The 21,742-nt window shown below is 42.7% G+C and overlaps 1 protein-coding gene across 3 annotated transcripts in view; it reads right to left on the bottom strand.

Moving 5' to 3' along the window:
- Positions 1–21,742, bottom strand: part of rhpn1 (rhophilin, Rho GTPase binding protein 1) — a 124,917-nt gene that overhangs the window by 89,795 nt on the left and 13,380 nt on the right. For all 3 annotated transcript variants that reach the window (XM_078540930.1, XM_078540929.1, XM_078540931.1), the window contains exons 2-3: positions 19,103–19,218; positions 9,216–9,344 (exon numbers count right to left, since the gene is read on the bottom strand). In XM_078540930.1, coding sequence (XP_078397056.1) covers positions 9,216–9,344; positions 19,103–19,218 — 245 coding nt within the window. The remainder of the gene's footprint in view (positions 1–9,215; positions 9,345–19,102; positions 19,219–21,742) is intronic.

The raw sequence follows: 21,742 nt of genomic DNA, 5'->3' as shown, positions 1-21,742 counted from the left end.
ACACTGACGCACTGCAATAAGTCACCAAGGTTCCTTTGACAGCACCTTCCAAACCCCCAACCCCTACCACTTAGAAGGACAAGGGCAGCAGATGCATGGAAACATCACCAGCTGCCAGTTCCCCTCCAAGCCACACACCATCTTGACTTGGAAATATATCGCCGTTCCTTCACTGTCGCTGGGTCAAAATCCTGGAACTCCCTCCCAAACAGCACTGTGGGTGTACCTACACCACATGGACTGCATGAAAAATGCTGGCCCAGTGAGCGACACCCACATCCCATGGAAGAATAATAATAAAAAACCCCCCACTAAATGCTATACGCTATCTTTTTCAACACATGAACCTGCAGCAGTCTAATGCAAAGTTCAGCCACAGTGGCAACCAGTTTGATTGGTTATGATTCAGAATCATAGCAAGGACAGGTTGAAATTTTGGGTGTGTATCCACCATCAGAACTGGATTCTTATGAAAGATACACACCATGATAAAAGACATGTTATATAGTTTATGGATACTGACTAGCATTCTGTATTTCCAACAGTTCCAGTTTATACTTTAGATTCAGAGAGTTTTCCTTTTTACTTCAGTTTTATTGAATGACAATTTAATTACTATTTTTTTCCTAAAAGCAAATGTTATTTTGAACAACTATGTTGCTCCATGATTTTTAGCTTTGAAAACATTTTTCTGCTGTATTCTCAGCTACCCCCCAAAACTTTTTATAGATTCTCGATAAGTCTCAAACAATGCACTGACTTCAAAGAATCAATGGCAATCTACAGGCTTTTGGGGATGTTCTTCAAAGTTCACTTGCTCTTTCCATAACTGCTCTGTAAATTTTTCCTCAACTTGTCATTTCCTTCAAGTGTTTACATCATGAATGAGAATTGCAAGGGGCAAACGACAGCACTACCACACCATAGCTCAACAGGTACGCACAGCAGCAATGACAATATGCCCTAGCTGTTATTCTTCATGTGCAAGTGTAGCTATGGGGACCATTCTGGTTGATTGTAATGCACCCTGACTAGACATCAGTTAGCACCAGTGCTGTCCACTTGGTCTTTTTAAAAAAAATTCATTCAAGGGGTGGTCTTTGCTGGCTAGAGGAGTACTTGTTGCCCATCGCTAATTGCCCTTGACAAGGTGTGGTGAGCTGCCTTCTTGAACCGCTGCAGTCCACGTGGTGTTGGTACACCCACGGTGCTGTTAGGGAGGGAGTACCAGGATTTTGACCCAGTGACAGTTAAGGAACGGCATTTTATTTCCAAGTCACGATGGTGAGCGGTTTGGAGGGGAACTTCCATGTGGTGGTGCTCCGATGTATCTGCTGCCCTTGTCCTTCTAGATGGTGGTGGGCGAGAGATTAGAAGGTGCTGTCTAAGAAGCCTTGGTGAATTTCTGCAGTGCATCTTGCAGACGGTACAGGCTGCTACTGTGCGTCAGTGGCGGAGGGAGTAAATGTTTGCGGATGGGGTGCCAATCAAGCCGGCTGCTTTGTCCCAGACGGTGTCGAGCTTCTTGAGAATTGTTGAAGCTGCACTCATCCAGACAAGGGGAGAGTATTCCATCACACTCCTGACTTGTGCCTTGTAGATTGTGGACAGACTTTGGGAAGTCTGGAGGTGAGTTACTTGCTGACCTGCTCTTGTAGCCACAGTATTTACATGGATATTCTGGTTCAGTTTCTGGTTACTGGTAACTCCCAGGATGTTGATAGTTGGGGATTCAGCAATGGTAATGCCAAAGAATGTCAAGGGGCAATGGTTAGATTCGCTCTTGTTGGAGATGGTCATTGCATGGCGCGAATGTTACTTGCCACTTGTTAGTCCAAGCCTGGATATTGTCCAGGTCTTGCTGCATTTGGACATGAACTGCTTCAGTATCTGAGGAGTCACAAATGGTGCTGAACATTGATTCCCATTGACTCCAGTTTTGCTAGAGCTCCTTGATGCCTCACTCGGTCAAATGCTGCCTTGATGTCAAGGGCTGTTACACTCACCTCACCTCACCTCTGGAGTTCAGCTCTTTAGTCCATGTTTGAACCAAGACTGTAATGAAATCAGGGGCTGAGTTGCTCTGACAGAGTCCATACGGAGCATCAGTGAGATTATTGCTAAGTAAGTGCCGCTTGATAGCCCTTGATGACCCCTTCCATCAACTTATTGACGATCTGATGGTAGACTGATGGGGCAGTAATTGGCTGGGTTTGATTTGTCCAGATCTTTGTGTACGGAACCTACTTGGGCAATTTTCCACTTTGCTGGCTGGGTGACAGCATTGTAACTGTACTGGAACAGCTTGGCTAGCAGCACAAGTCTTCAGTAGTATTGCCACAATATTGTCATGGCCCATAGCTTGTGCAGTATCCAATGCCTTCAGCCATTTCTTGATATCATGTGGAGTGAATCGAATTGGCTGAAGCCTGGCATCTGTAATGCTCGGGACTTCTGGGGGGGGCGTGCAATTCTGGCTGAAGATTGTAGCAAGTGCTTCAGCCTTATCTTTTGCACTGATGTGCTGGGCTTCCCCATCATTGAGGATGGGGATATTTGTCGAGCTGCCTCCTCCAGCGAGTAGTTTAATTCAATTGTCCACCACCATTCACAGCTGGATGCGGCAGGACTGCAAAGCTTAGATCTGATCCTTTGGTTGTGGAATCACTTAGCTCTGTCTATCACTTGCTACTCATGCTAATCGACACGCAAGTAGTCCTGTGTTGTTGCTTCACCAGGTTGACACCTCATTCTTAGGTATGCCTGCTACTGGCATGCCCTTCAGCCCTCTTCATTGAACCAGGGTTGATCTCCTGGCTTGGTGATAATGGTAGAGTGGAGAATATGCCAGGCCATGAGGTTACAGATTGTGCTCGAGTACAATTCTGCTGCTGCTGATGGCCTACAGTGCCTCATGATTGCCCAGTCTTGAGTTGCTAGATTTGTTTGAAACCTATCCCATTTAGCACGGGAGAGGGTATTCTCAGTGTGAAGACGGGTCTTTGTCTCTAAAAGGGCTGTGCAGTGGTCATTTCGGATTCTGTCATGGACAGATGCACCAGCAACAGGCAGGTTGGTGAGGATTAGGTCAAGTATGTTTTTCCCTCTTGTTGGTTCCCTCACCATCTGCCACAGACTCAGTCTATCAGCTATGTCTTTTGGGACTCAGCCAGTTCAATCCGTACTGGTCTGGTGATAGAAATTGATGTCCCCCATCCAGAGTACATTCTGTACACTTGCCACCTCATCAGCTGAGGGAATGGGGGGAGGGAGTGTCGGTACATGGTAATCAACAGGAAATTTGACCTGATGCCATGAGACTTCATGGGGTCCGCAGTCGATGTTGATGGCTCCCAGGGCAATTCCCTCCCAACTGTATACCACTGTGCTGCCACCTCTGTCCTGCCGGTGGGACAGGACATACCCAGGGATGGTGATGGTGGTGTCTGGGACATGATCTGTAAGTTATGATTCCGTGAGAATGACTACGTCAGGCTGTTGCTTGACTAGTCCGTGAAGCAGCTCTCCCAATTTTGGCACAAGCCCCCAGATGTAAGTAAGGAGGATTTTAAAGGATCAACAGGGCTGAGTTTGCCGTTGTTGTTTCCAGTGCCTCGGTCAATGCTGGGTGGTCCGTCCGGTTTCATTCTTGATCTGATTCTTGGCACAGTGTCACATGACATGATACATTTATCCACTCAGCCATCAGGGAATTATTCTAAAACAAATAAAACATTTTTCTCCCTCGTAAGAGCCAAATTGCCATAAGGTCAGGAAGGAAGCTATAAATGAATCAAAAGTTGTGGCATCCCACACATCATTTGCTTCAACAAATTCTTGTATAATAGTGCTGCAGGACTGCCAGAAAAGAAGTATTCCAATTCTTTTCTGAATTCTTTCTCCAGTCTTCAACCAAAAGTATTGATAGGCATTTTATTCCTATGCTTTGTCAATGATGGTCTTTAATTGGATGCAAGTAAATGAATAAGAAAAATAAGGCACAGTAAATCGCAGTGGGCTTTGGCGAAGAGCCATATTGGACTTGAAATGTTAACTCTGTTTCTCTCTCCACAGATGCTGCAACTTGCTGAGCTTTTCCAGCACTATCTGCTTTTATTACAGATCAAACAGTAGTGACTGGGGACTAATTGTTAACACCTATCGGTCTCATACACCCAATATTCCTACAATCTCAAAGAGGGCTCTTGCCGTTCCACAACAGAGGAAAAGGTTGGCCAGCATGCAGCCATCCAGGGAAGACATCGTAGAAGACGGGTACTGCTGCATCACAGCATCCTCAGGACAAAAACTAACTGCCTGCAGATGTTGGTGAGGCAATGCCAGAGGCAATGGAAACTATCCTAGGGAGTGGTTACTGAAATATTTGGGATTGTGCAGCAAAACCTGTAGCCATATGAATTTTGAGGGAACTCCATGCAATGGTCTCTCAAGGTGACTGTGGCACTCAATTAATTTCTTCGTTATCGGTGTTTTCCAGGGCTCCATGGATGACATATTTGGCAAATCACACGCTGCCCACAACAACAGCATAAAGGAGGTGACCCTCTTCGATCATGCAAATGAATTAATCACTCCACAGATTAGGACAGCCAGGAAGCAAGGGCATCATGTTATGCAGTTATTGCTCCTTTCCTTAGCATGCAAAGCGACATCAACTTCATCATGTGTCCATTAGAGCTCCCCGAAACCAGCGGCATTTGAGAGTCGTAAGAGCTTTCACTTTGAATGTACAACTAGTCTGCGACCACAGGCGAGAATCAGGCATGTCTGTGCTAGTTTCCCAGGGAGCTGGCATTACTCATTTTGTGCAACTCACAGGTTCCAGAGCTGTTTCGGGTACCAGTCCAGATCGACGGCTAGGATTCTGGGGACAAAGGCTACTCCTTCGGACCTGGTTGATGACAGCACTGAAGCATCTCCAGAGCACAGCAGAAGAGCACGACAATGTAGCTCATGCCTCCACCAGAACCATCATTCCACAAAACACTGGCTTGCTCAAAGTACACTTCCACTGCTTTGACTGATCTGGAGGGGCTCTGCAGTACGCACCACAGTGGGTATCACGAATAGTTGTGGTCTACTGTGCACTGCACAACATGGCTATGCAATGCAGAGAGCTGCTGCAACAGGAAGAGCGGGTGCAGCACTAATGAGAACTTCTCCTCAGATGAGGGTGAATTGGATCTGCCTGAGGAGGAAGCCATGAATGTGCATGAGCCTTTCCTGGATGCCAGGGCCATGGAGAGAAGTGCACAGGATGCCAGGGACAACTTGATATACACCATATATGCCCAAGAATGAGGCACCTACATGACCTTGGTCTCATCGTCAGAACCTCACTGCCTACCTTGAATGTACATCAACCCCTACCAGCTTTTCTGCAGAGCTACCTCTGAACCTGTGTCCTCTGCCATCCAGAAGAGCAAGAGGAGCAGAGCTTTGTCACCCACATTTGCTAGTGAAAGCTGGTCCCAATAACACTTGTGTCGCACTTGGACATATGTTCATCAGCTTACCATGACCGAAAAATCAGATTAAGACGGCTAATGGAATGCTTTCCTTTATTGCGAGAGAAATTGAACATAAAAATAAGGATAAAAGCAAAATACTGCGAATGATGGAAATCTACAACAAAAACAAAAATACCTGGAAAAACTCAGCAGGTCTGACAGCACCTGCGGAGAGGGATACAGTTAACGTTTCGAGTCCGAATGACTCGTGCTTCAGTTATACAGGGCATTGGTGAGACCATGTCTCGAATATTGTGCGCAGTTTTGATCTCCTTATTTAAGGAAGGGTGTAAATGAGTTGGAGGCAATTCAGAGGTGGTTTATTAGATTGATACCTGGAATTAGTGGATTGTCTTATAGAGAATAGGTTAGACAGACTAGGCTTCTTTCTACTAGATTTTGGAAGAGTGAGGGGTGACTTGATTGAAGTATATAAGACCCTGAATGGTATTGACAAGGTGGACATGGAAAATGTGTTTCCTCTTGAGGGCCAGTTCAGAACAAGGGGGACACTGTTTTAAAATTAGGGGTTGCCCTTTTAGGCCAGGGATGAGGAGAATTTTTTTCTCAGGTGGTTGTGAGACCTTGGAACCCTCTGCATCAGAAGGTGGTAGAGACAGGGTCATTGAATATTTTTAAAGTAGAGGTAGATTGATTCCCTTGCCTAATAAGAATCTAAGGTTATCAGGGGTAGTTGGAAATGTGGAATTCGAAACACAAACAGATCAGCCATGATCAGACTGAATGGTGGACCAAGCTGCTCCAATTTCATGTGTTTGTATCCTGAACCATCCTTGCAGGGCTTTCAGTCCACTTACAACATTTCAATTATCCTTGCTCAATGTGATCTCGGAAAATCTCCTTTACAATGCATACAATACCCAAAGCAAGGGCCAGTTGAGCCTGCAAGTTCAGCCATTTCTCACAGAGTAACACCGGACACGGAAACGAACATTCAGTAAAAGGAGTGAACAAAAAAACAACGTTGTTTTCTCCACAATAAAGGAAATGGCCCTAGCTCCCCTGTAACTATCAATGCGTGCCAATCATGAAGTACACCAGTACATTTAGCTGTCTGACTAAGCTTGTCTCAACAAATAACGATGTTGCACACATGAATAAAGTGAAACCAATGTAATGTGCAATATTTACAAGTGAAATTTAAATTTGGAAAACACCCTTGTCACATTTGTGCTCTCAATAAATCTTATGTTAATGGAAATGGAGTTGGGCAAGAAAGTTGCGACTGTGATACAGAGTCTGTTTGCTGAGGGGGCTCTTTTATCACCGACCTGTACCTGCTGCATTGTCAGCTGATGGTGGGCCTTACCACTGAAAAGCGTTCCCAGCTACATGAGTGCATGTGTCTCCCATGCCTGCCACTGGCACTTTAAATTTTAATTCGAACTGTTGGAAGCTGGTTCCCAAAGTGTCGCCCACTTCTGGTTCTGCCTTTGGAAACAGAATGCCATTGATAAAATACCACCCTCACTCTTTTAAGTTGGAGTAAGGGTCGGTGAGTTGACTCTCGATTTCAATAGGCTTGACATTGTATTAGGAATGACATGGAAGTCAGTAACTAAAAAGACATGCCAATGTGGTCACTGAAGCCCTAGCATGCTGCATCATAGAATGGTAAACTACACGTTTGCACCCACAATCCTCCAAATAGTGAGGTACTAATTTCAATCCTATTATCCAAAGTGTCTATGTCAAATTGTTTCTTTAACAGGAAGGGAAAAAAAGGAGCTCAGGTATGTTACCCATCGTCCTTCTAAACCACATGGCGAATGAATAAGTCAAGAGCTTCTTGAAAGAAAGTCCAAATGATCCCAGGAGATGATGAAAAAGGTTAGAGATGCAGTGCAACATTTTGCTCATTATAGGATGTGCCATAAATCAAGCTTCTGCATTTGACAAAGAGATTGCATGACAATGCCCTGTTATCTAAAACAAAAACAGAATTACCTGGAAAAACTCAGCAGGTCTGGCAGCATCGGCGGAGAAGAAAAGAGTTGACGTTTCGAGTCCTCATGACCCTTCAGCAGAACTGAGTATAGTTAGGAGAGGGGTGAAATATAAGCTGGTTTAAGGTTTGGGGGGGGGGGGGGGGGGGTGAGAGAGAGAGAGAGAGAGAGAGAGAAGTTGAGGGGGGGGGGGGTGGTGGGTGATTGTAGGGACAAGCAAGCAGTGATAGCAGCAGATAATCAAAAGATGTCACAGACAAAAGGATCAAAGAGGTGTTGAAGGTGGTGATATTATCTAAGAAAATGTGCTAATTAAGAATGGATGGCAGGACACTCAAGGTACAACTCTAGTGGGGTGGGGTGGAAGGACTGACAAGGTATTAGTTGTAGTTTTAAAAATAATGGAAATAGGTGGGAAAAGAAAAATCTATATAAATTATTGAAAAAAACAAAAGGGAGGGGGAAGAAACGGGGTGGGGACGGGGGGAGGGAGTTTAAGATCTAAAGTTGTTGAATTCAATATTCAGCCTGGAAGGCTGTAAAGTGCCTAGTCCTGTTATCTAAACCTCAACATTGACTCACACTACCAGTAATGCTCAATTACAAAAGAAGCAATAGATGAATGTGCTAAACCAATTCAAAATTATAAAGTTGGGTGAAGTTCCTCTTTAAATGTTTATCTAACTTGTAAATTTCTCATTGGCCAAATTAATTCATCAAGGCACTTGTTTTGTGCTTCTATGTATGGTACACACTGTGCAGAAGAGCACATAATTAACACCACAAATTTACAGAAACTAGGAGTCTTTCAGTAATCAGGATTATTAAATAAAATTAGACAACCATATCATTATCATGTCTCTGCTTGTGATTTTGGCCCAAACCTACAGTGAAGTACCTTATCTCCATTCAGCATTTTACTTCTCTCTGATGCAACAAAAGACCACAGCAGATTTTTAAAAAAGACTGAATGAACTTATGTTAGTAAAGGATACAGGGGGGGTTAAGTAAACTAAAGATTATCTCTCACCCAACATTACTGTTATAGAACCTTGCTGAGATTAAGAATTGGAAATAACTCACATTTAATTCCAGTGATTGCTCACATCACAAGTATCCTATAAGTGCTACAGTCAGATTCCCCAGGTTAGCACTATATGATGTAGCAGGACAATACACAAAACTGTTTATATACTATTCTTGTGTCACAGGTTTCCAACATATGGGTGTCACTCAACCGATAGAAACCACAAGTTCAACTCTCCAGTTTTTTTTTTAAAGATTACAGTCAAGATGAAAGGAAGAAAGCATATACATAGGGGTAAAGAATGGGCCCAACCCATTTACTCTTTCGCCAGCTACAAACTCAAGTTATAATTTTACTGCCCTACTAGTCTTGCTGCTACCCTGATAATCGAAGGTGGAAAAAAAATAGAATCTCGAAATTACATTTGTTTTGGCATGCAGCCTTTTTGTCCAATTGTTTTTTTTAATAGCATAGTTAAATGTAGATATTAAAAAGCAAATCAATTTAAAATAAAAACAGAAGTGATGGAATATATTGCATCAAGGCCAGATGAAATGCTGAATGCTTCTAACACTGTATTTTTATTATAATTTAACATGGGTTTGATAAACTGAGGTCACTTCTAGGATTAAATTTAAAATGTGAAAAAACAGTCATGATATAAAGCATAAGCACAGAGAAAATACTTACTTTCCATTCTGATAAACTTCCACTGAGCTGTTCAGTTCCTCTAGTTCCTCCTTCAAGAGCTGCAAATTGGAGTTCACAAAGCTCAATTCCAGAGCCACATTTTCCTTCACCTTGTTGTTAGTTGTAGCTCTGCAACATCATCAGAAATTGAAAATGAATAAAAATTGAGCACTATGTTACATGGCATTCATTTCTAACTATTCTCCATTGGCAAATTGGTAAAAAAAACACTGGGAACCACGGCAGCACATAATACTGAAATTTCAATGTACCAGCTTGATGTTGGTACAGTAGAGTATCCGTTATTATAAATCCTCAGGGCCAATTGTTTTTCAAATCTCAACTAATTTCGGTTTTAGGATACTGCATGTAGGGCTAGGCCAACTTACATTACAATAACCTAAGCCTAGGCTAGCTATATTTTAAAGTAAATAAGATGGCTAGAAAAGTAAGATGCATCACTGAATAATAAATACAGGGAACCTGTAATAAGTTCCCATCCGAAGCGCCATCTACGATTCTGCTTGTAGGAGAAGATTCAACGTGCAAAGGACTAGACTTCCCATGCTGAAGGTCGGATGCAGTTGGCAAGGTTCATGTTGGCTCAGGTCAGGGACTTGCTAAAGGTCAATGAGGTTCAAAAAAAGTGCAGTTTTTGGATGTGTTTGGTTTTCAGGTTTACGGATAAAGGATACTTGACCTGCATTACTCTTACATCCAAGTCAGAGATTGCGGGTACTGCAGCCGTGAGGTCATAATCCAGGCTGAAATTTATCATAGCATTGAGGCACAGCTAAGTTGCCCAATGTGCAACATATTAAACCAAGGACCTGCCTGCCAGCTAAGGTAGATTTAAAAGATCTTACAGTACTGTGATGGGGAACTAAAAATAAATGCAAATTCTTTCTTACAAATCACATGTTCTCAATCTTATCCATGCTAGTAAAAAGACAGTCAGGGATCCCAGAATGTTCTTGTGCATGTATGAGTGCTCAGTTACAGAGTAGCATTCACAAAAGTCATAGCAGTAGATCATTTATTTGCCTCATTAGCATGTTTGATGCCGTGGGATATTTTTCTGCAGTAAAAGGTACTATATAGCTGAAATTTGTTATAGTATTTGAAGACTGAGAAGAGTGGGGCAAAAGAAACAGGATGGTGGTGTAGGGGAATAAACTCTACCTTTTCTGGTTTCTTAGGCCCTGTACCAAATGCTGACAAGAGGGTTAACCTGCTCCTTTCTCATAATCAGTATACAAGAGCAACCAAGAAATGAATGTCCCACTGACTGCCCCTCCTTACAGCCTGCAATCTCAAGGGAAAGCTCTGTGTCTCTGTCAGCACCCATCCACAACAGTACAGCTTTAATCAATAAAACAGCAATGTGAGGGATTCATGGGCATGAATCCATTTAGCACCAAAATGAGGAAAGTTTTGTGTTTCATCTTTTGTATAGTTTGATTCAAAGTTAGTCTCTTCTAACTTCATCACAGACATTCTGCATGGTTGCTCATGAATGTTTGTATTGCACTGCCACCCACACCTCCCCACCAAGCACTGTACTATTGCTTCCTGCATCTTGTATGGCAAAACACACCCCCTCTCCGCGTATGCATTACATCACAGACGAGAAATAAATGTGCACTTTAATTGCTTCAACCATGTGAAGATGATGTAGAGTTGGCAATTTCAGTCACCCTTAATTGAGAAGTGGAGCAGCTGAAACAGACCCATTTCTGGAAGGAGTGTTTACAGTAAAAACATACGCAGAGTAGCAAGTGGGCTGAATTTGAAAAACAACAAAGGCTTCAATTTGAATTTGATAAAGCAACACTTCTTCACACATCAACAGACAGAAATAGACAGTTTATTGACTCTGTCATTTGATCATGCTTTCAGCTGTGACATGGAACATCCAGAAACTTTGTGAAGCCGCCTACACTTCTTTTTGGAGCATCAAGCTTAACCATCAGGCAAGTTTTATTTACACAAAGATTTTGTGGCATTCACTAAACTTGATAAAAATCTAATGGAATAAACAACAGCAGCTTGCATTTATGTAGTGCCTTCAATAAAGTGGCCATTCTTCATGTACAAAATGAGCAAGTAAATGTAACAGTCTATATGACTTTGGGGGCAAAAAGCAGCACAGTTGAGCCTAATTTGGTGAAACCAAAGCAGAGTATTTCAGATGTCGGAAATAAATGCAGAAAACATTGGAAATATTCACTCGGTCTGGCAGCATCTGTGGAAAGGGAAACAGAGTTAACCTTTCAGAGTGACCTTTCATCAGAAATCTGGGTGACACCGGACTTTGATAAATATAAATGCAGCAGTTTGGGTCACTGGATTGTAATTAGCAGTGGGATCATGACTAATTATTTTGCTTTCTTTAGCCAAGGAGAAAAGTGACCAATTGCAGCGTTCCTACTGCTACCCTGGCTGACAACTAATTCAATACAGACCTGGGATTGAACCAACGCCATCCCCAGTTTGAATAGCTTAGCAATGTATATTTTATCCATTGAACTGTCCAGAATATTTTAAAACAAGTAAATTAAACATACACAACAGTTACAAGACAGATACGGATGAAGGCCACTAAGTACCCATCCTAGTTTATCTATCCAGAAAGGCCCTACAGTCCTTCTTTATTTAGTAATATAAATACAGGAGTAGGCCATTCAGCCCCCTGAACATGTTCAGCCATTCAACGAGATCCTAACTCCATTTCTCCAAGTGCTCAGTCACTCTGACCTCAATTATAGATTCCAACAACTTCCTTGCCACAGGATTGAAAGGTCTAGAATTTCTTAGTTTCTCTCTCACACGCTTCTTAAATAATGGAGGTTTTCAGTTTCTTTGCCTTCTTCTATTAAAACTCTGGGATGCAATAATTAGTCCCTGCGGACCTGTCAGGCTTTATTACCAGTATCATTCCTAACACTGTCACAATGACGGGAAACTGTGACTGAGTGAGATCTACCTACAACTTTACTAGTTAACCACAGACATACTGAACTGTTTAAATAAGACCCTTTTTAAAAAAAAACAAGAAAAGACACTGATCAAAAATGGTTGCCACGAGTAACCCAATGTCTGATACCGTAAGTTGACCACTTCCCTGGAAGTTTTCTATATGAATTGCACTGCAGACCTGTTGCATGGAATTTTACACCTAGGTGTCAAGGTCCACTTTAAACAGGGACTCTCTTGAAAGGAAGGCATCAAAATACAAAGTGCTGGACTTTGATCAGCTGTAGCTCAATCAAGACAATGGGAACTGCTAACCAACCAGATACGCATCAGACATTCAAAACCCCGTGGAGGAAGAAATACTCCACCTTCTGTTGATTTCTATCTTGAAATGTGTCAAACATTTCAGAGATGAAAAGATCAAAAAATGGGATTACTTGGTCTGCAACAATGACTGCAAGACGTGCTAATCTATTTTGTTTCTGGGAATATACAGACAGGAATTTAAAAAATTCCAAAAACCCAAAATCCACAAACAGGACTGTCCTGGCAGACCGATCGTGTCAGCCTGTTTCTGCCCCACGGAACTCATTTCTTGCTATCTTGACTCCATTCTCTCTCTCCTTGTCCAGTCCCTTCCCATCTACATCCGTAATTGCTCTGACACCCTACATCATATCAACAATTTCCAGTTCCATGGCTCCAACCGCCTCCTCTTCACCATGGACGTCCAAACCCTCTACACCTCCATCCCCCAACGGGATGGTCTGATCGCTCTCTGTTTCTTCCTCGATCAGAGGCCTGAACAATCCCCATCCACCACTACTCTCCTCCGTCTGGCTGAACTTGTTCTTACACTGAACAATTTCTCCTTAAACTCCTCTCACTTCCACCAAATAAAAGGTGTGGCTATGGGTACCCGCATGGGCCAATGATCTCTTTATGGGGCATGTGGAACATTCCTTGTTCCAGTCCTACTCCGGCCCCCTGCCACAACTCTTTCTCTGGTACATCGATGATTGCTTTGGTGCTGCTTCATGCTCTCGTCTGGACCTGGAAAAATTTATTAATTTTGCTTCCAATTTCCACCCCTCCATCATTTTCACATGGTCCATCTCTGACACTCCCCTTCCCTTCCTTGACCTCTCTGTTTCAATTTCTGGTGATAGACTGTCCACCAATATTCATTACAAGCCTACCGACTCCCACAGCTACCTCGACGACAGCTCCTCACACCCTGCTTCCTGTAAGGAGTCCATCCCATTTTCTCAGTTTCTTCGCCTCCGTTGCATCTGTTCTGATGATGCCACTTTCAAAAGCAGTTCCCCTGACATGTCTTCCTTCTTCCTTGCCCGAGGTTTTCCACCCACGGTGGTTGACAGGGCCCTCAACCGTGTCCGACCCATCTCCCGCACATCCGCTCTCACACCTTCCTCTTCCTCCCAGAACCATGATAGGGTCCCCCTTGTCCTCACTTATCACCCCACCAGCCTCCACATTCAAAGGATCATCCTCCGCCATTTCCGCCAACTCCAGCATGATGCCAGCACCAAACACATCTTCCCTTCAACCCCCCCCTGGCGGCATTCCGCAGGGATCGTTCCCTCCGGTACACCCTGGTCCACTCCTCCATCAGCCCCTACACCTCAACCCCCTCCCACGGCACCTTCCCATGCAACCGCAAAAGGTGCAACACCTGCCCTTTTACTTCCCCTCTCCTCACTGTCCAAGGGCCCAAACACTCCTTTCAAGTGAAGCAGCATTTCACTTGCACTTCCCTCAATTTAGTCTACTGCATTCGCTGCTCCCAATGTGATTTCCTCTACATTGGAGAGACCAAACGCAGACTGGGTGACCGCTTTGCGGAACACCTTCGGTCTGTCCGCAAGCATGACCCAGTCCTCCCTGTCGCTTGCCATTTCAACACTCCACCCTGCTCTCATGCCCACATGTCCATCCTTGGCCTGCTGCATTGTTCCAGTGAAGCTCAAAGCAAACTGGAGGACAGCACCTCATTTTCCGACTAGGCACTTTACAGCCTTCCGGACTGAATATTGAGTTCAACAATTTTAGATCATGAACTCTTTCCTCCACCTCCACCCCTTTCCGATCCCCCTTTTTTCCAAAAATTTATATAAATTTTTCTCTTCCCACCTATTTCCATTATTTTAAAATGTATTTCCATCCATTGTTTTATCTCTGCCTTTTAGCCTATTTCAATCCCTTCCCCCCACCCCACCCCACCCCCACTAGGGCTATCTGTACCTTTATTATCACATTCCTTAGATAATATCACCAACTTCAACACCTCTTTGTCCTTTTGTCTATGACATCTTTTGGTTATCTTCACCTGTCACTGGCCCTCTATCCAGCTCTACCTGTCCCATCCCCCCTTAAACCAGCTTATATTTCACCTCTTTTCTATTTTTCCTTAGTTCTGTTGAAGAGTCATACGGACTCGAAACGTTAACTGTGTTCCTCTCCGCAGATGCTGTCAGACCTGCTGAGTTTTTCCAGGTATTTTTGTTTTTGTTCAGGAATTTTAAAAACTGATTCTGCAAAGCAGAATCAGGAGGAGGGGAAATATCACAGTCATCCAAAAACACTTGTGGAAGAGAGCAGTAAAGGTCTCTCTCTCTCTAAAGCCATAAGAGTATCTTCAACAAAGTGCAGACCTGAACCAAATCAACTCCAGAATTCTACAGGAAACCAACTAACTTCAAATGGCAACAATGTTCAACAATCTACACCTCAAAAGCAAGTAAAGGACTTAATCTTTTAACTTTTTAATGGACTCCAACTTTCCTACGTCTGATGTGTGCATGTATATCATCACGTCTTTATTTATTTTTTCCTTGGGTTTAGTAATTAATAAATTTACTCTGACTCAAGAAAGCCTGCTTTGATTGGCTCCTCATTAACAAACACATACATTTGGATTGGCAAAGTCATTTATGTGGAAAAGAAATTTTAAAACCTTTGTTGCAACTAATCAAAGATGCAAATAGAAGGGGAGCCAGCTCACCCCTCCTCACCCTGTCACAACAACAATTATCTTGTTTACATTAACTTTATTGAGTTCCAGTCCTTTATTTATTAATTTTCCTAGAACATCAGATATATTATCCTCTTCCTCCACTGTGAAGAATGATACAAAGTCAAATGTAAACAAGTGTGCCGTCACCTTATTACCTACATGTTTTTAAAAGGCCCATATTACCCTTGATTTCCATTTGTCTTCCAATATGTCAACTGTGTAATTCTTGCTATCCCTTCAAGCTCCATTTCATATTCCTTTCTGCAGCAATTATACATTTTTGTCTTCCTATGCTGTCATTATATCTCACCTACACTCTTGTACATATGCTTAGAGGAGACTTGATAGAGATCTTTAAAATTATGAAAGGTTTGAATAGGTAGGAATGGAGAGAATTTTTTTCCACTTGTGGGAGAATACAAAACTGGGGATCATAAATACAAGATAGTTACTAATAGATCCATGAGGGAAATAAGGAGTAATTGCTTTACTCTACTACAGGAAGTGATTGAAAGCATCTAAGCTTTTTGCCTCAAAAGGCAACTAGACAAATACATGAAAGAAAAGGGAATAGAAAGATATGCTGAAAGACTGAGATGAGAAAGATGAAATGAAAAGAGTGTCACATGCAATGTAAACACCAGCGCAGACTAGTTGGGCTGAATGGCGTGCTTTGTGCTGAACATTATATGTATATTCTTTACATCATTCCTAAATTTAAACTACAAATTTGAATCTGTGTCCCCTTGTCATGGTTTAATTTATTATATTTTATACACACACCTCTGGGATAATAATAACCTGTACTTATATAGCATTTGAACAGGACAAAATGTTCCGAATTGATGAAGAGGGAGTGTTGTAAAGCTAAATTTGGCACCGAGCCACAAAAGACAATGTAAAGGTAGATGACCAAAAGCTTAGTCAATGAGGTAGGCTGTGAGGACCATCTTAAAAGGAGGAGAGAGAGGAAGAGATACACAGAGATAGGGAGGAAATTCCAGAGCTTAAGGCCTGGGCAGTTCAACAAGTGTGCCACTGCCTTATCAATGTTATGGCCACCAATATAGGTGGGGATGCTCCAGAATTAAATGAGCGCAGTTATCTCAGAGGTTTGTGGATCTGGAAGAAATTACCGAGATAGGGAGGGCAAAGCCAAGGAGGAATTTACAAACAAGGACAAAAATTTTAAGATTGAGGAATTGCTTAACACAGAGCCAGTGTAGGTCAGCAAGCACAGATTTGTTGGGTGAATGGGACTTGGTGTAAGGGCAAGGACATCAGAGTTTTGGATGAAGTTTATGGAGGGAAGGGAGTGGGAGGCCAACCAGAAGCACATTGGAATACTCACTGAAAGAGAGGTGACAAGGAAGGGAAGCAAGGCAATGTTTCAGATATGCAAATAGAGCATCTTAGTGTTGGGTGGGTATTTCCTTGGAAGCTTATCTCAGGGTCAAATGTGACACCAAGGTTGAGAACAGTCTTGTTCAGCCTCAGGCCATTGCAGGGAGAGGGATGGATTTGGATAATCTCTCAACTCCCCATTTCCATGGCTGAAGAGCCAAAGGTTCTGCAATGTTTTCCTAGTACTCTGTTGGTAGTGATTAGTAGCAATCAATCAGCTCTCCAGGCTTGAATATCTGCTTTGTTTTGCAGAGAAAAGAACAGGACAGTCTTTCTTCATACTTGCAGTAGGCTAGGTCCATATTAAATTTCACCTGCACTTATTTGCAACCCAGACATTTTGTCCAGGTCACTTTGTATCTTGCAAGTTGCCTCCTCAGAATCAACTGTCTTTCGTCTACAAATAGAACAGGTTTGTATCGAGTTTTTAAAACCACATTAGAAATAACAGAGTTCTAACATTTAGCCCTAGAGCGGCCCATCCTAGACACTGCAGACACGGTCAGTTATTTTGATTGGTCAAAATAGTTTTGGAGGGCCATCTTCATTTTGTTCCCAGAAACCTGTCACGCACCTTCAGCTTCCCAGTTCAACCCACAAGTCTGTGCAGTTTCCAGCTAGGCCTTTATACATAGATATATCAGCATTCCCCAGGTCGGTTCCCCTCCTGCAAAGATGGCCAAATCTCTATTCCACACCTCCTCTTTCTCTTCCAATCCCCCAGAGCACCATAAATCCTAACCTAACTCCTTTAACAAAACACCAGTGGTTCCTACTGAATCAATTGCTTATCCATTCCCAGGTTTTGTCCCAAATCTCTACTACTTCAAGCCTGAGAAAGACTTTTGGGCAAAATTTGTCAAATGCTTTATAGAAATCATGGTAAAATAGAATTGTAGTATATTCCATGATTCACTTGGGGCATTATTTCTTGAAAAAGATAAAGGAGGCTGTCAGGCAGAATCTCCTCTTCCTGAATCTATCATGAGCATCACTGCATTTCAAAAGTAATTAATTACATGGGATGTAATTTTGGATACTTGTATCTGGGACACGGGATAAAATATTTTGTTTTGTTGTACTGGCATTATTTTCAGAGAACAGCAACATGATACCTAAAAAACTGCAATCAAGTTTTTTGAGGGAGCTACTATATTGGTAGATTTAGGTAGCCCAGTTGACATGATCCATGGTGATTTTCAAAAAGCCTTTGATAAGATATCATACAAAAGGCCATCAAATACAGTTCAGCCCTGTGGGATTAACAGGCAGATTTAACAAGAAAACTGTTACATTCTCATAAGCAGAAGGTTGAAATAAGGATTAGGGGCTGGTCACAAATACAGTCCTGCAGGGATTGTTGTTAGGGTCATTGTTCTTCACCATCATCATCCATGATATGGACGGAGGCATTAGGTCACACAGGGTCACAGATGATACAGATATGTGTAAATGTAAGGATTTAGATGAGAAAAAGGCTGCAGATGAATCTTGATACGATGAAGAACGGGTCCATACCTGGTAGACATCCTTTTATAAATATAGTGTTATGCACTCAGGAAAGACAATTTCAAGCATGTATATGCTGTGTAGGGTTGCATTGTTAATGTCACTCAGTGGAAGAAGGCCCTTGATTGAAATACATGAATCATTGAAGGTTATGACCACTGCATGTAGTTTTTGAAACAGAAGAGAGTTAAGATATGTAGCCAAGATGATTATATACAGAACAAGAAATGCTGTTCAAGGCTTTGTTTTATTAATGAAGCCTGACCAATGTCCAGTTTTGGTCCCCTCATATGATGGAAAGTAGAGGTCATGGAAAAGTTTCAGAGGATGGTGGATAAACAATAACTATTTTAAAGGTTCTCAGTTAGCATGACAGAGGGGGAAAGCTGTGGCTGTTTTCACTGGCAAAATATAGAATCTGAGGAAATTTTATTGAGCTCTGAAAGAATCTTCTTAGCTCTGTGAAAGCTAGATAGGTTAGGTAAGATAGTGAATAAAAATACAGTAAGTTACGCAAGCACAGAATTAAGTTAGGTGTAAAGAGAGATTTCCTCCATCTCAACAAAGTTGTCAACCAGGAAATAAGATGCTGGCTTGTACAGTGACTGAATGGACTCAAAAAAAAGTTGGATGAGTTTGCGTGTGTGGCGAGCATAACTGCATAGGAGGTCAGTGGATACCAGAGTTGTTTTCCTAAACTGGCCAAAAGATTTTGCTTGCCCCATGAGAATGCGTGGCTGGAAGTGGCACGGTAGGTGGGAACGATGGTTTGTCCAAGTCACACCATGAAAATACAGGCAGATTTGATGGATTGCCCTCCTTTTGTTTTATGCCCATAGCCATCAAGATTACCTAAATTCAGAAAAGGGAGGTTTTTTAAAAATGTAAGCACTCCTACTCACACAATTAAGCTCGTGGGGCAAGCTCGGTAATCTGTTATTAGCCAAACGGCAATACTCACCGCAATAGATTTTCAGCTCCTGCTCGCATTCGCATCTCCTTGTTAATTTGCTGGTTAATCCGAGCTCGGCGGTGCTGCAGCTTGCTCCGCTGAGTCTGTGCAAAGGGATCACAGCCCTGTAATCAAACAAAACGTTTATCAGATATAAACATTCACAGATTCATACAGCCTAAAAGGAGGCCATTTGGTCCATTGTGCCTTTGCACAGCTCTTTCAAAAAGGTGACAATCAATCCTACTCCTTGGCTCTTTCCCCAAGGCCCTGCAAATTCTTCATTTTCAAGTATATATCCACTTCCCTTGTGAAAGTTATTTTTATAAAAAGTGCTTCCACCAACCTTGCAGCCAGTGAATTTCAGATCATAACTTGTGAATAAAAAAGTTCTCCACATATTCCGCTGACACCCAATCCCTGCAGTTCTTTTGCCAATTAGCTTAAGCTCATCTGAATATCAACGTTCTGATCAATGGAAATAATTTTGCCCAATAAGAACTTAAGAATTAGGAAAATGAGTAGGTCAATTAGGTTTCTACTCCATAAAACTCTTCATAATTTTCGACAGTTCTATTCAGGTGGTGGAGGTGCAGTGGTAATGTCACTAGTAATTCACAGGGCCAGGCTAATGCACTGAGGACATGTGCTCAAATCCCACCACAGCAGCTGGTGGAATTTAAATTTAATAAGGAATAAAAAATCTGGAACTGAAAGCTAGTCTCAGTAAGAGTTCCATGAAACCATCATCAATTGTCGTAAAAAACTATCTAGTTCATTAATGCCCTTTAGGGAAGGAAATCTGCTGTCCTTACTTGGTCTAGCCTACATGTGGATTTGGACCCACAGCAATGTGGTTGACTGCAAGCCATTCAGTTCTACCAAATCAGTAAAGTCAAAAAGGAATAAAACCAGATGGACCACTTTGCTTTGGCTTAGGCATCAAAAACGACAATGGCACACCAAGTCGATCCTGCAAAATCTTCCTTATTAACATTTGGGGGCTTGTGCCAAAATTGGGAAAGCCGTCCCACAGACCAGTCAAGCAATAGCCTGACATGAGTATGACGATGTCCCAGACACCATCACCATCCTTGGGTATCCTATCCCACTGGCAGGACAAGATCAGAGGTGACAGTGGCACAGGGGTATACATTTGGGAGGGGGTTGCCATGGGAGTCCTCAGGCCCCATTAAGCCTCAGCGCATCAGGTTTAACATGGGCAAGGAAACCTCTTACTGATCGCCACCTACTGCCTTCCCTTAGCTGATGAATCAGTGCTCCGCCTTGAACACCACTAGGAAGATGGACTGAGAGCATCAAGGGTGGTGGAACTTCAATGATTACCAAAAATGGTGTAGTAGCACCACTGCTGACTAAGATTGCTGAATCCTGAAGGACATATCTGCCAGATTGGGCCTGTGGCAGATACTGAGAAAAAAACCTACTGGGCCTTGTCCTCATCTACCTGTCACAGATGCATCTGACCATGACAGTATAGGAAAGAGTGACCACCGCACAGACTTTGTGAAGACAATGTCCCTTCTTTACAATGAGCATTAGCATGGTGGTGTGGCATTACCGCCACGCTAAATGGGATAGATTTGGAACAGATCCAGCAGCTTAAAACTGGGCACCCATGAAGCTCTGTGGGCCATCAGAAGCAGCAGAATAGTATTCAAGCACAATCATAACCTCATGATCCAGCACATCCCTCACTCTACCATTACCATCAAGCCAAGGGATCAACCCTGGTTCAATGAAGAGTGCAGGAGAACAGGCCAGGAGCACCAACAGGCGTACCTAAAAATTAGGTGTCAACCTGGTGAAGCTCCAACATAGGACTGCTTGCTTGTCAAAGTGGAAGCAGCATGTAATAGACAGAGCTAAGCGATCCCATAACCAACAGATCAGATCAAAGCTCTGCAATCCTGCCATATCCATTTGTGAATGGTGGTGGACAATTAAATAACTAATAAGGGGAGGCAGCTTCACAAACATCCCCATCCTCAATGATGTGGAGCCCAGCACATCAGTTCAAAAGAGAAGGCTGAAGCATCTGCAATCATTTTCAGCCAGAAGTGCCAAGTGGATAATCCATCTTGGTCTCCTTCAGAGGTCTCCAGCATCACAGATATCAATCTTCAGTCAATGTGATTCACTCCACGCAATATCAAGAAATGAATAAAGGTACTCAATACTGCAAAGGCCATGGACCCTTATAACATCCCGGCCATAACGCTAAACATTTGTGCTCCGGAACTAGCCATGCCCCTAGCCAAGCTGTTCTAGTAGAGCTACAACACTGCATCTACCCAACAATATGGAAAATTGTCCAGGAACGTCTTGTTCACAAAATGCAGAACAAACCCAATCTGGCCAATTACTGCTCTATCAGCCTCCTCACGATCATCAAAATGAAGGAAGGTGTCGTCAAAAGTGCTATCAAGCAGCACTGACTCAGCAATAACCTGCTCACTTACTGATATTCAATCTGGGTTCTGCCAGGGCCACTCAGCTCCTGACCTGATTACAGCCTTGGTCCAAACATGGATAAAAGAGCTGCACTCAAGAGAGGGAATGCAGAAAGTTAGTGTGCAGGTACAGCAACCAATTAGGAGGGCAAATGGCATGTTAGCCTTTATGGCA

This window comes from Cetorhinus maximus, chromosome 4 (assembly GCF_964194155.1).
Source record: "Cetorhinus maximus chromosome 4, sCetMax3.hap1.1, whole genome shotgun sequence".
Classification (NCBI taxonomy): Eukaryota; Metazoa; Chordata; class Chondrichthyes; order Lamniformes; family Cetorhinidae; genus Cetorhinus; species Cetorhinus maximus.
The sequence above is the reverse complement of the archived record's forward strand: the minus strand, read 5'-3'. Positions and strand labels throughout refer to the sequence as shown.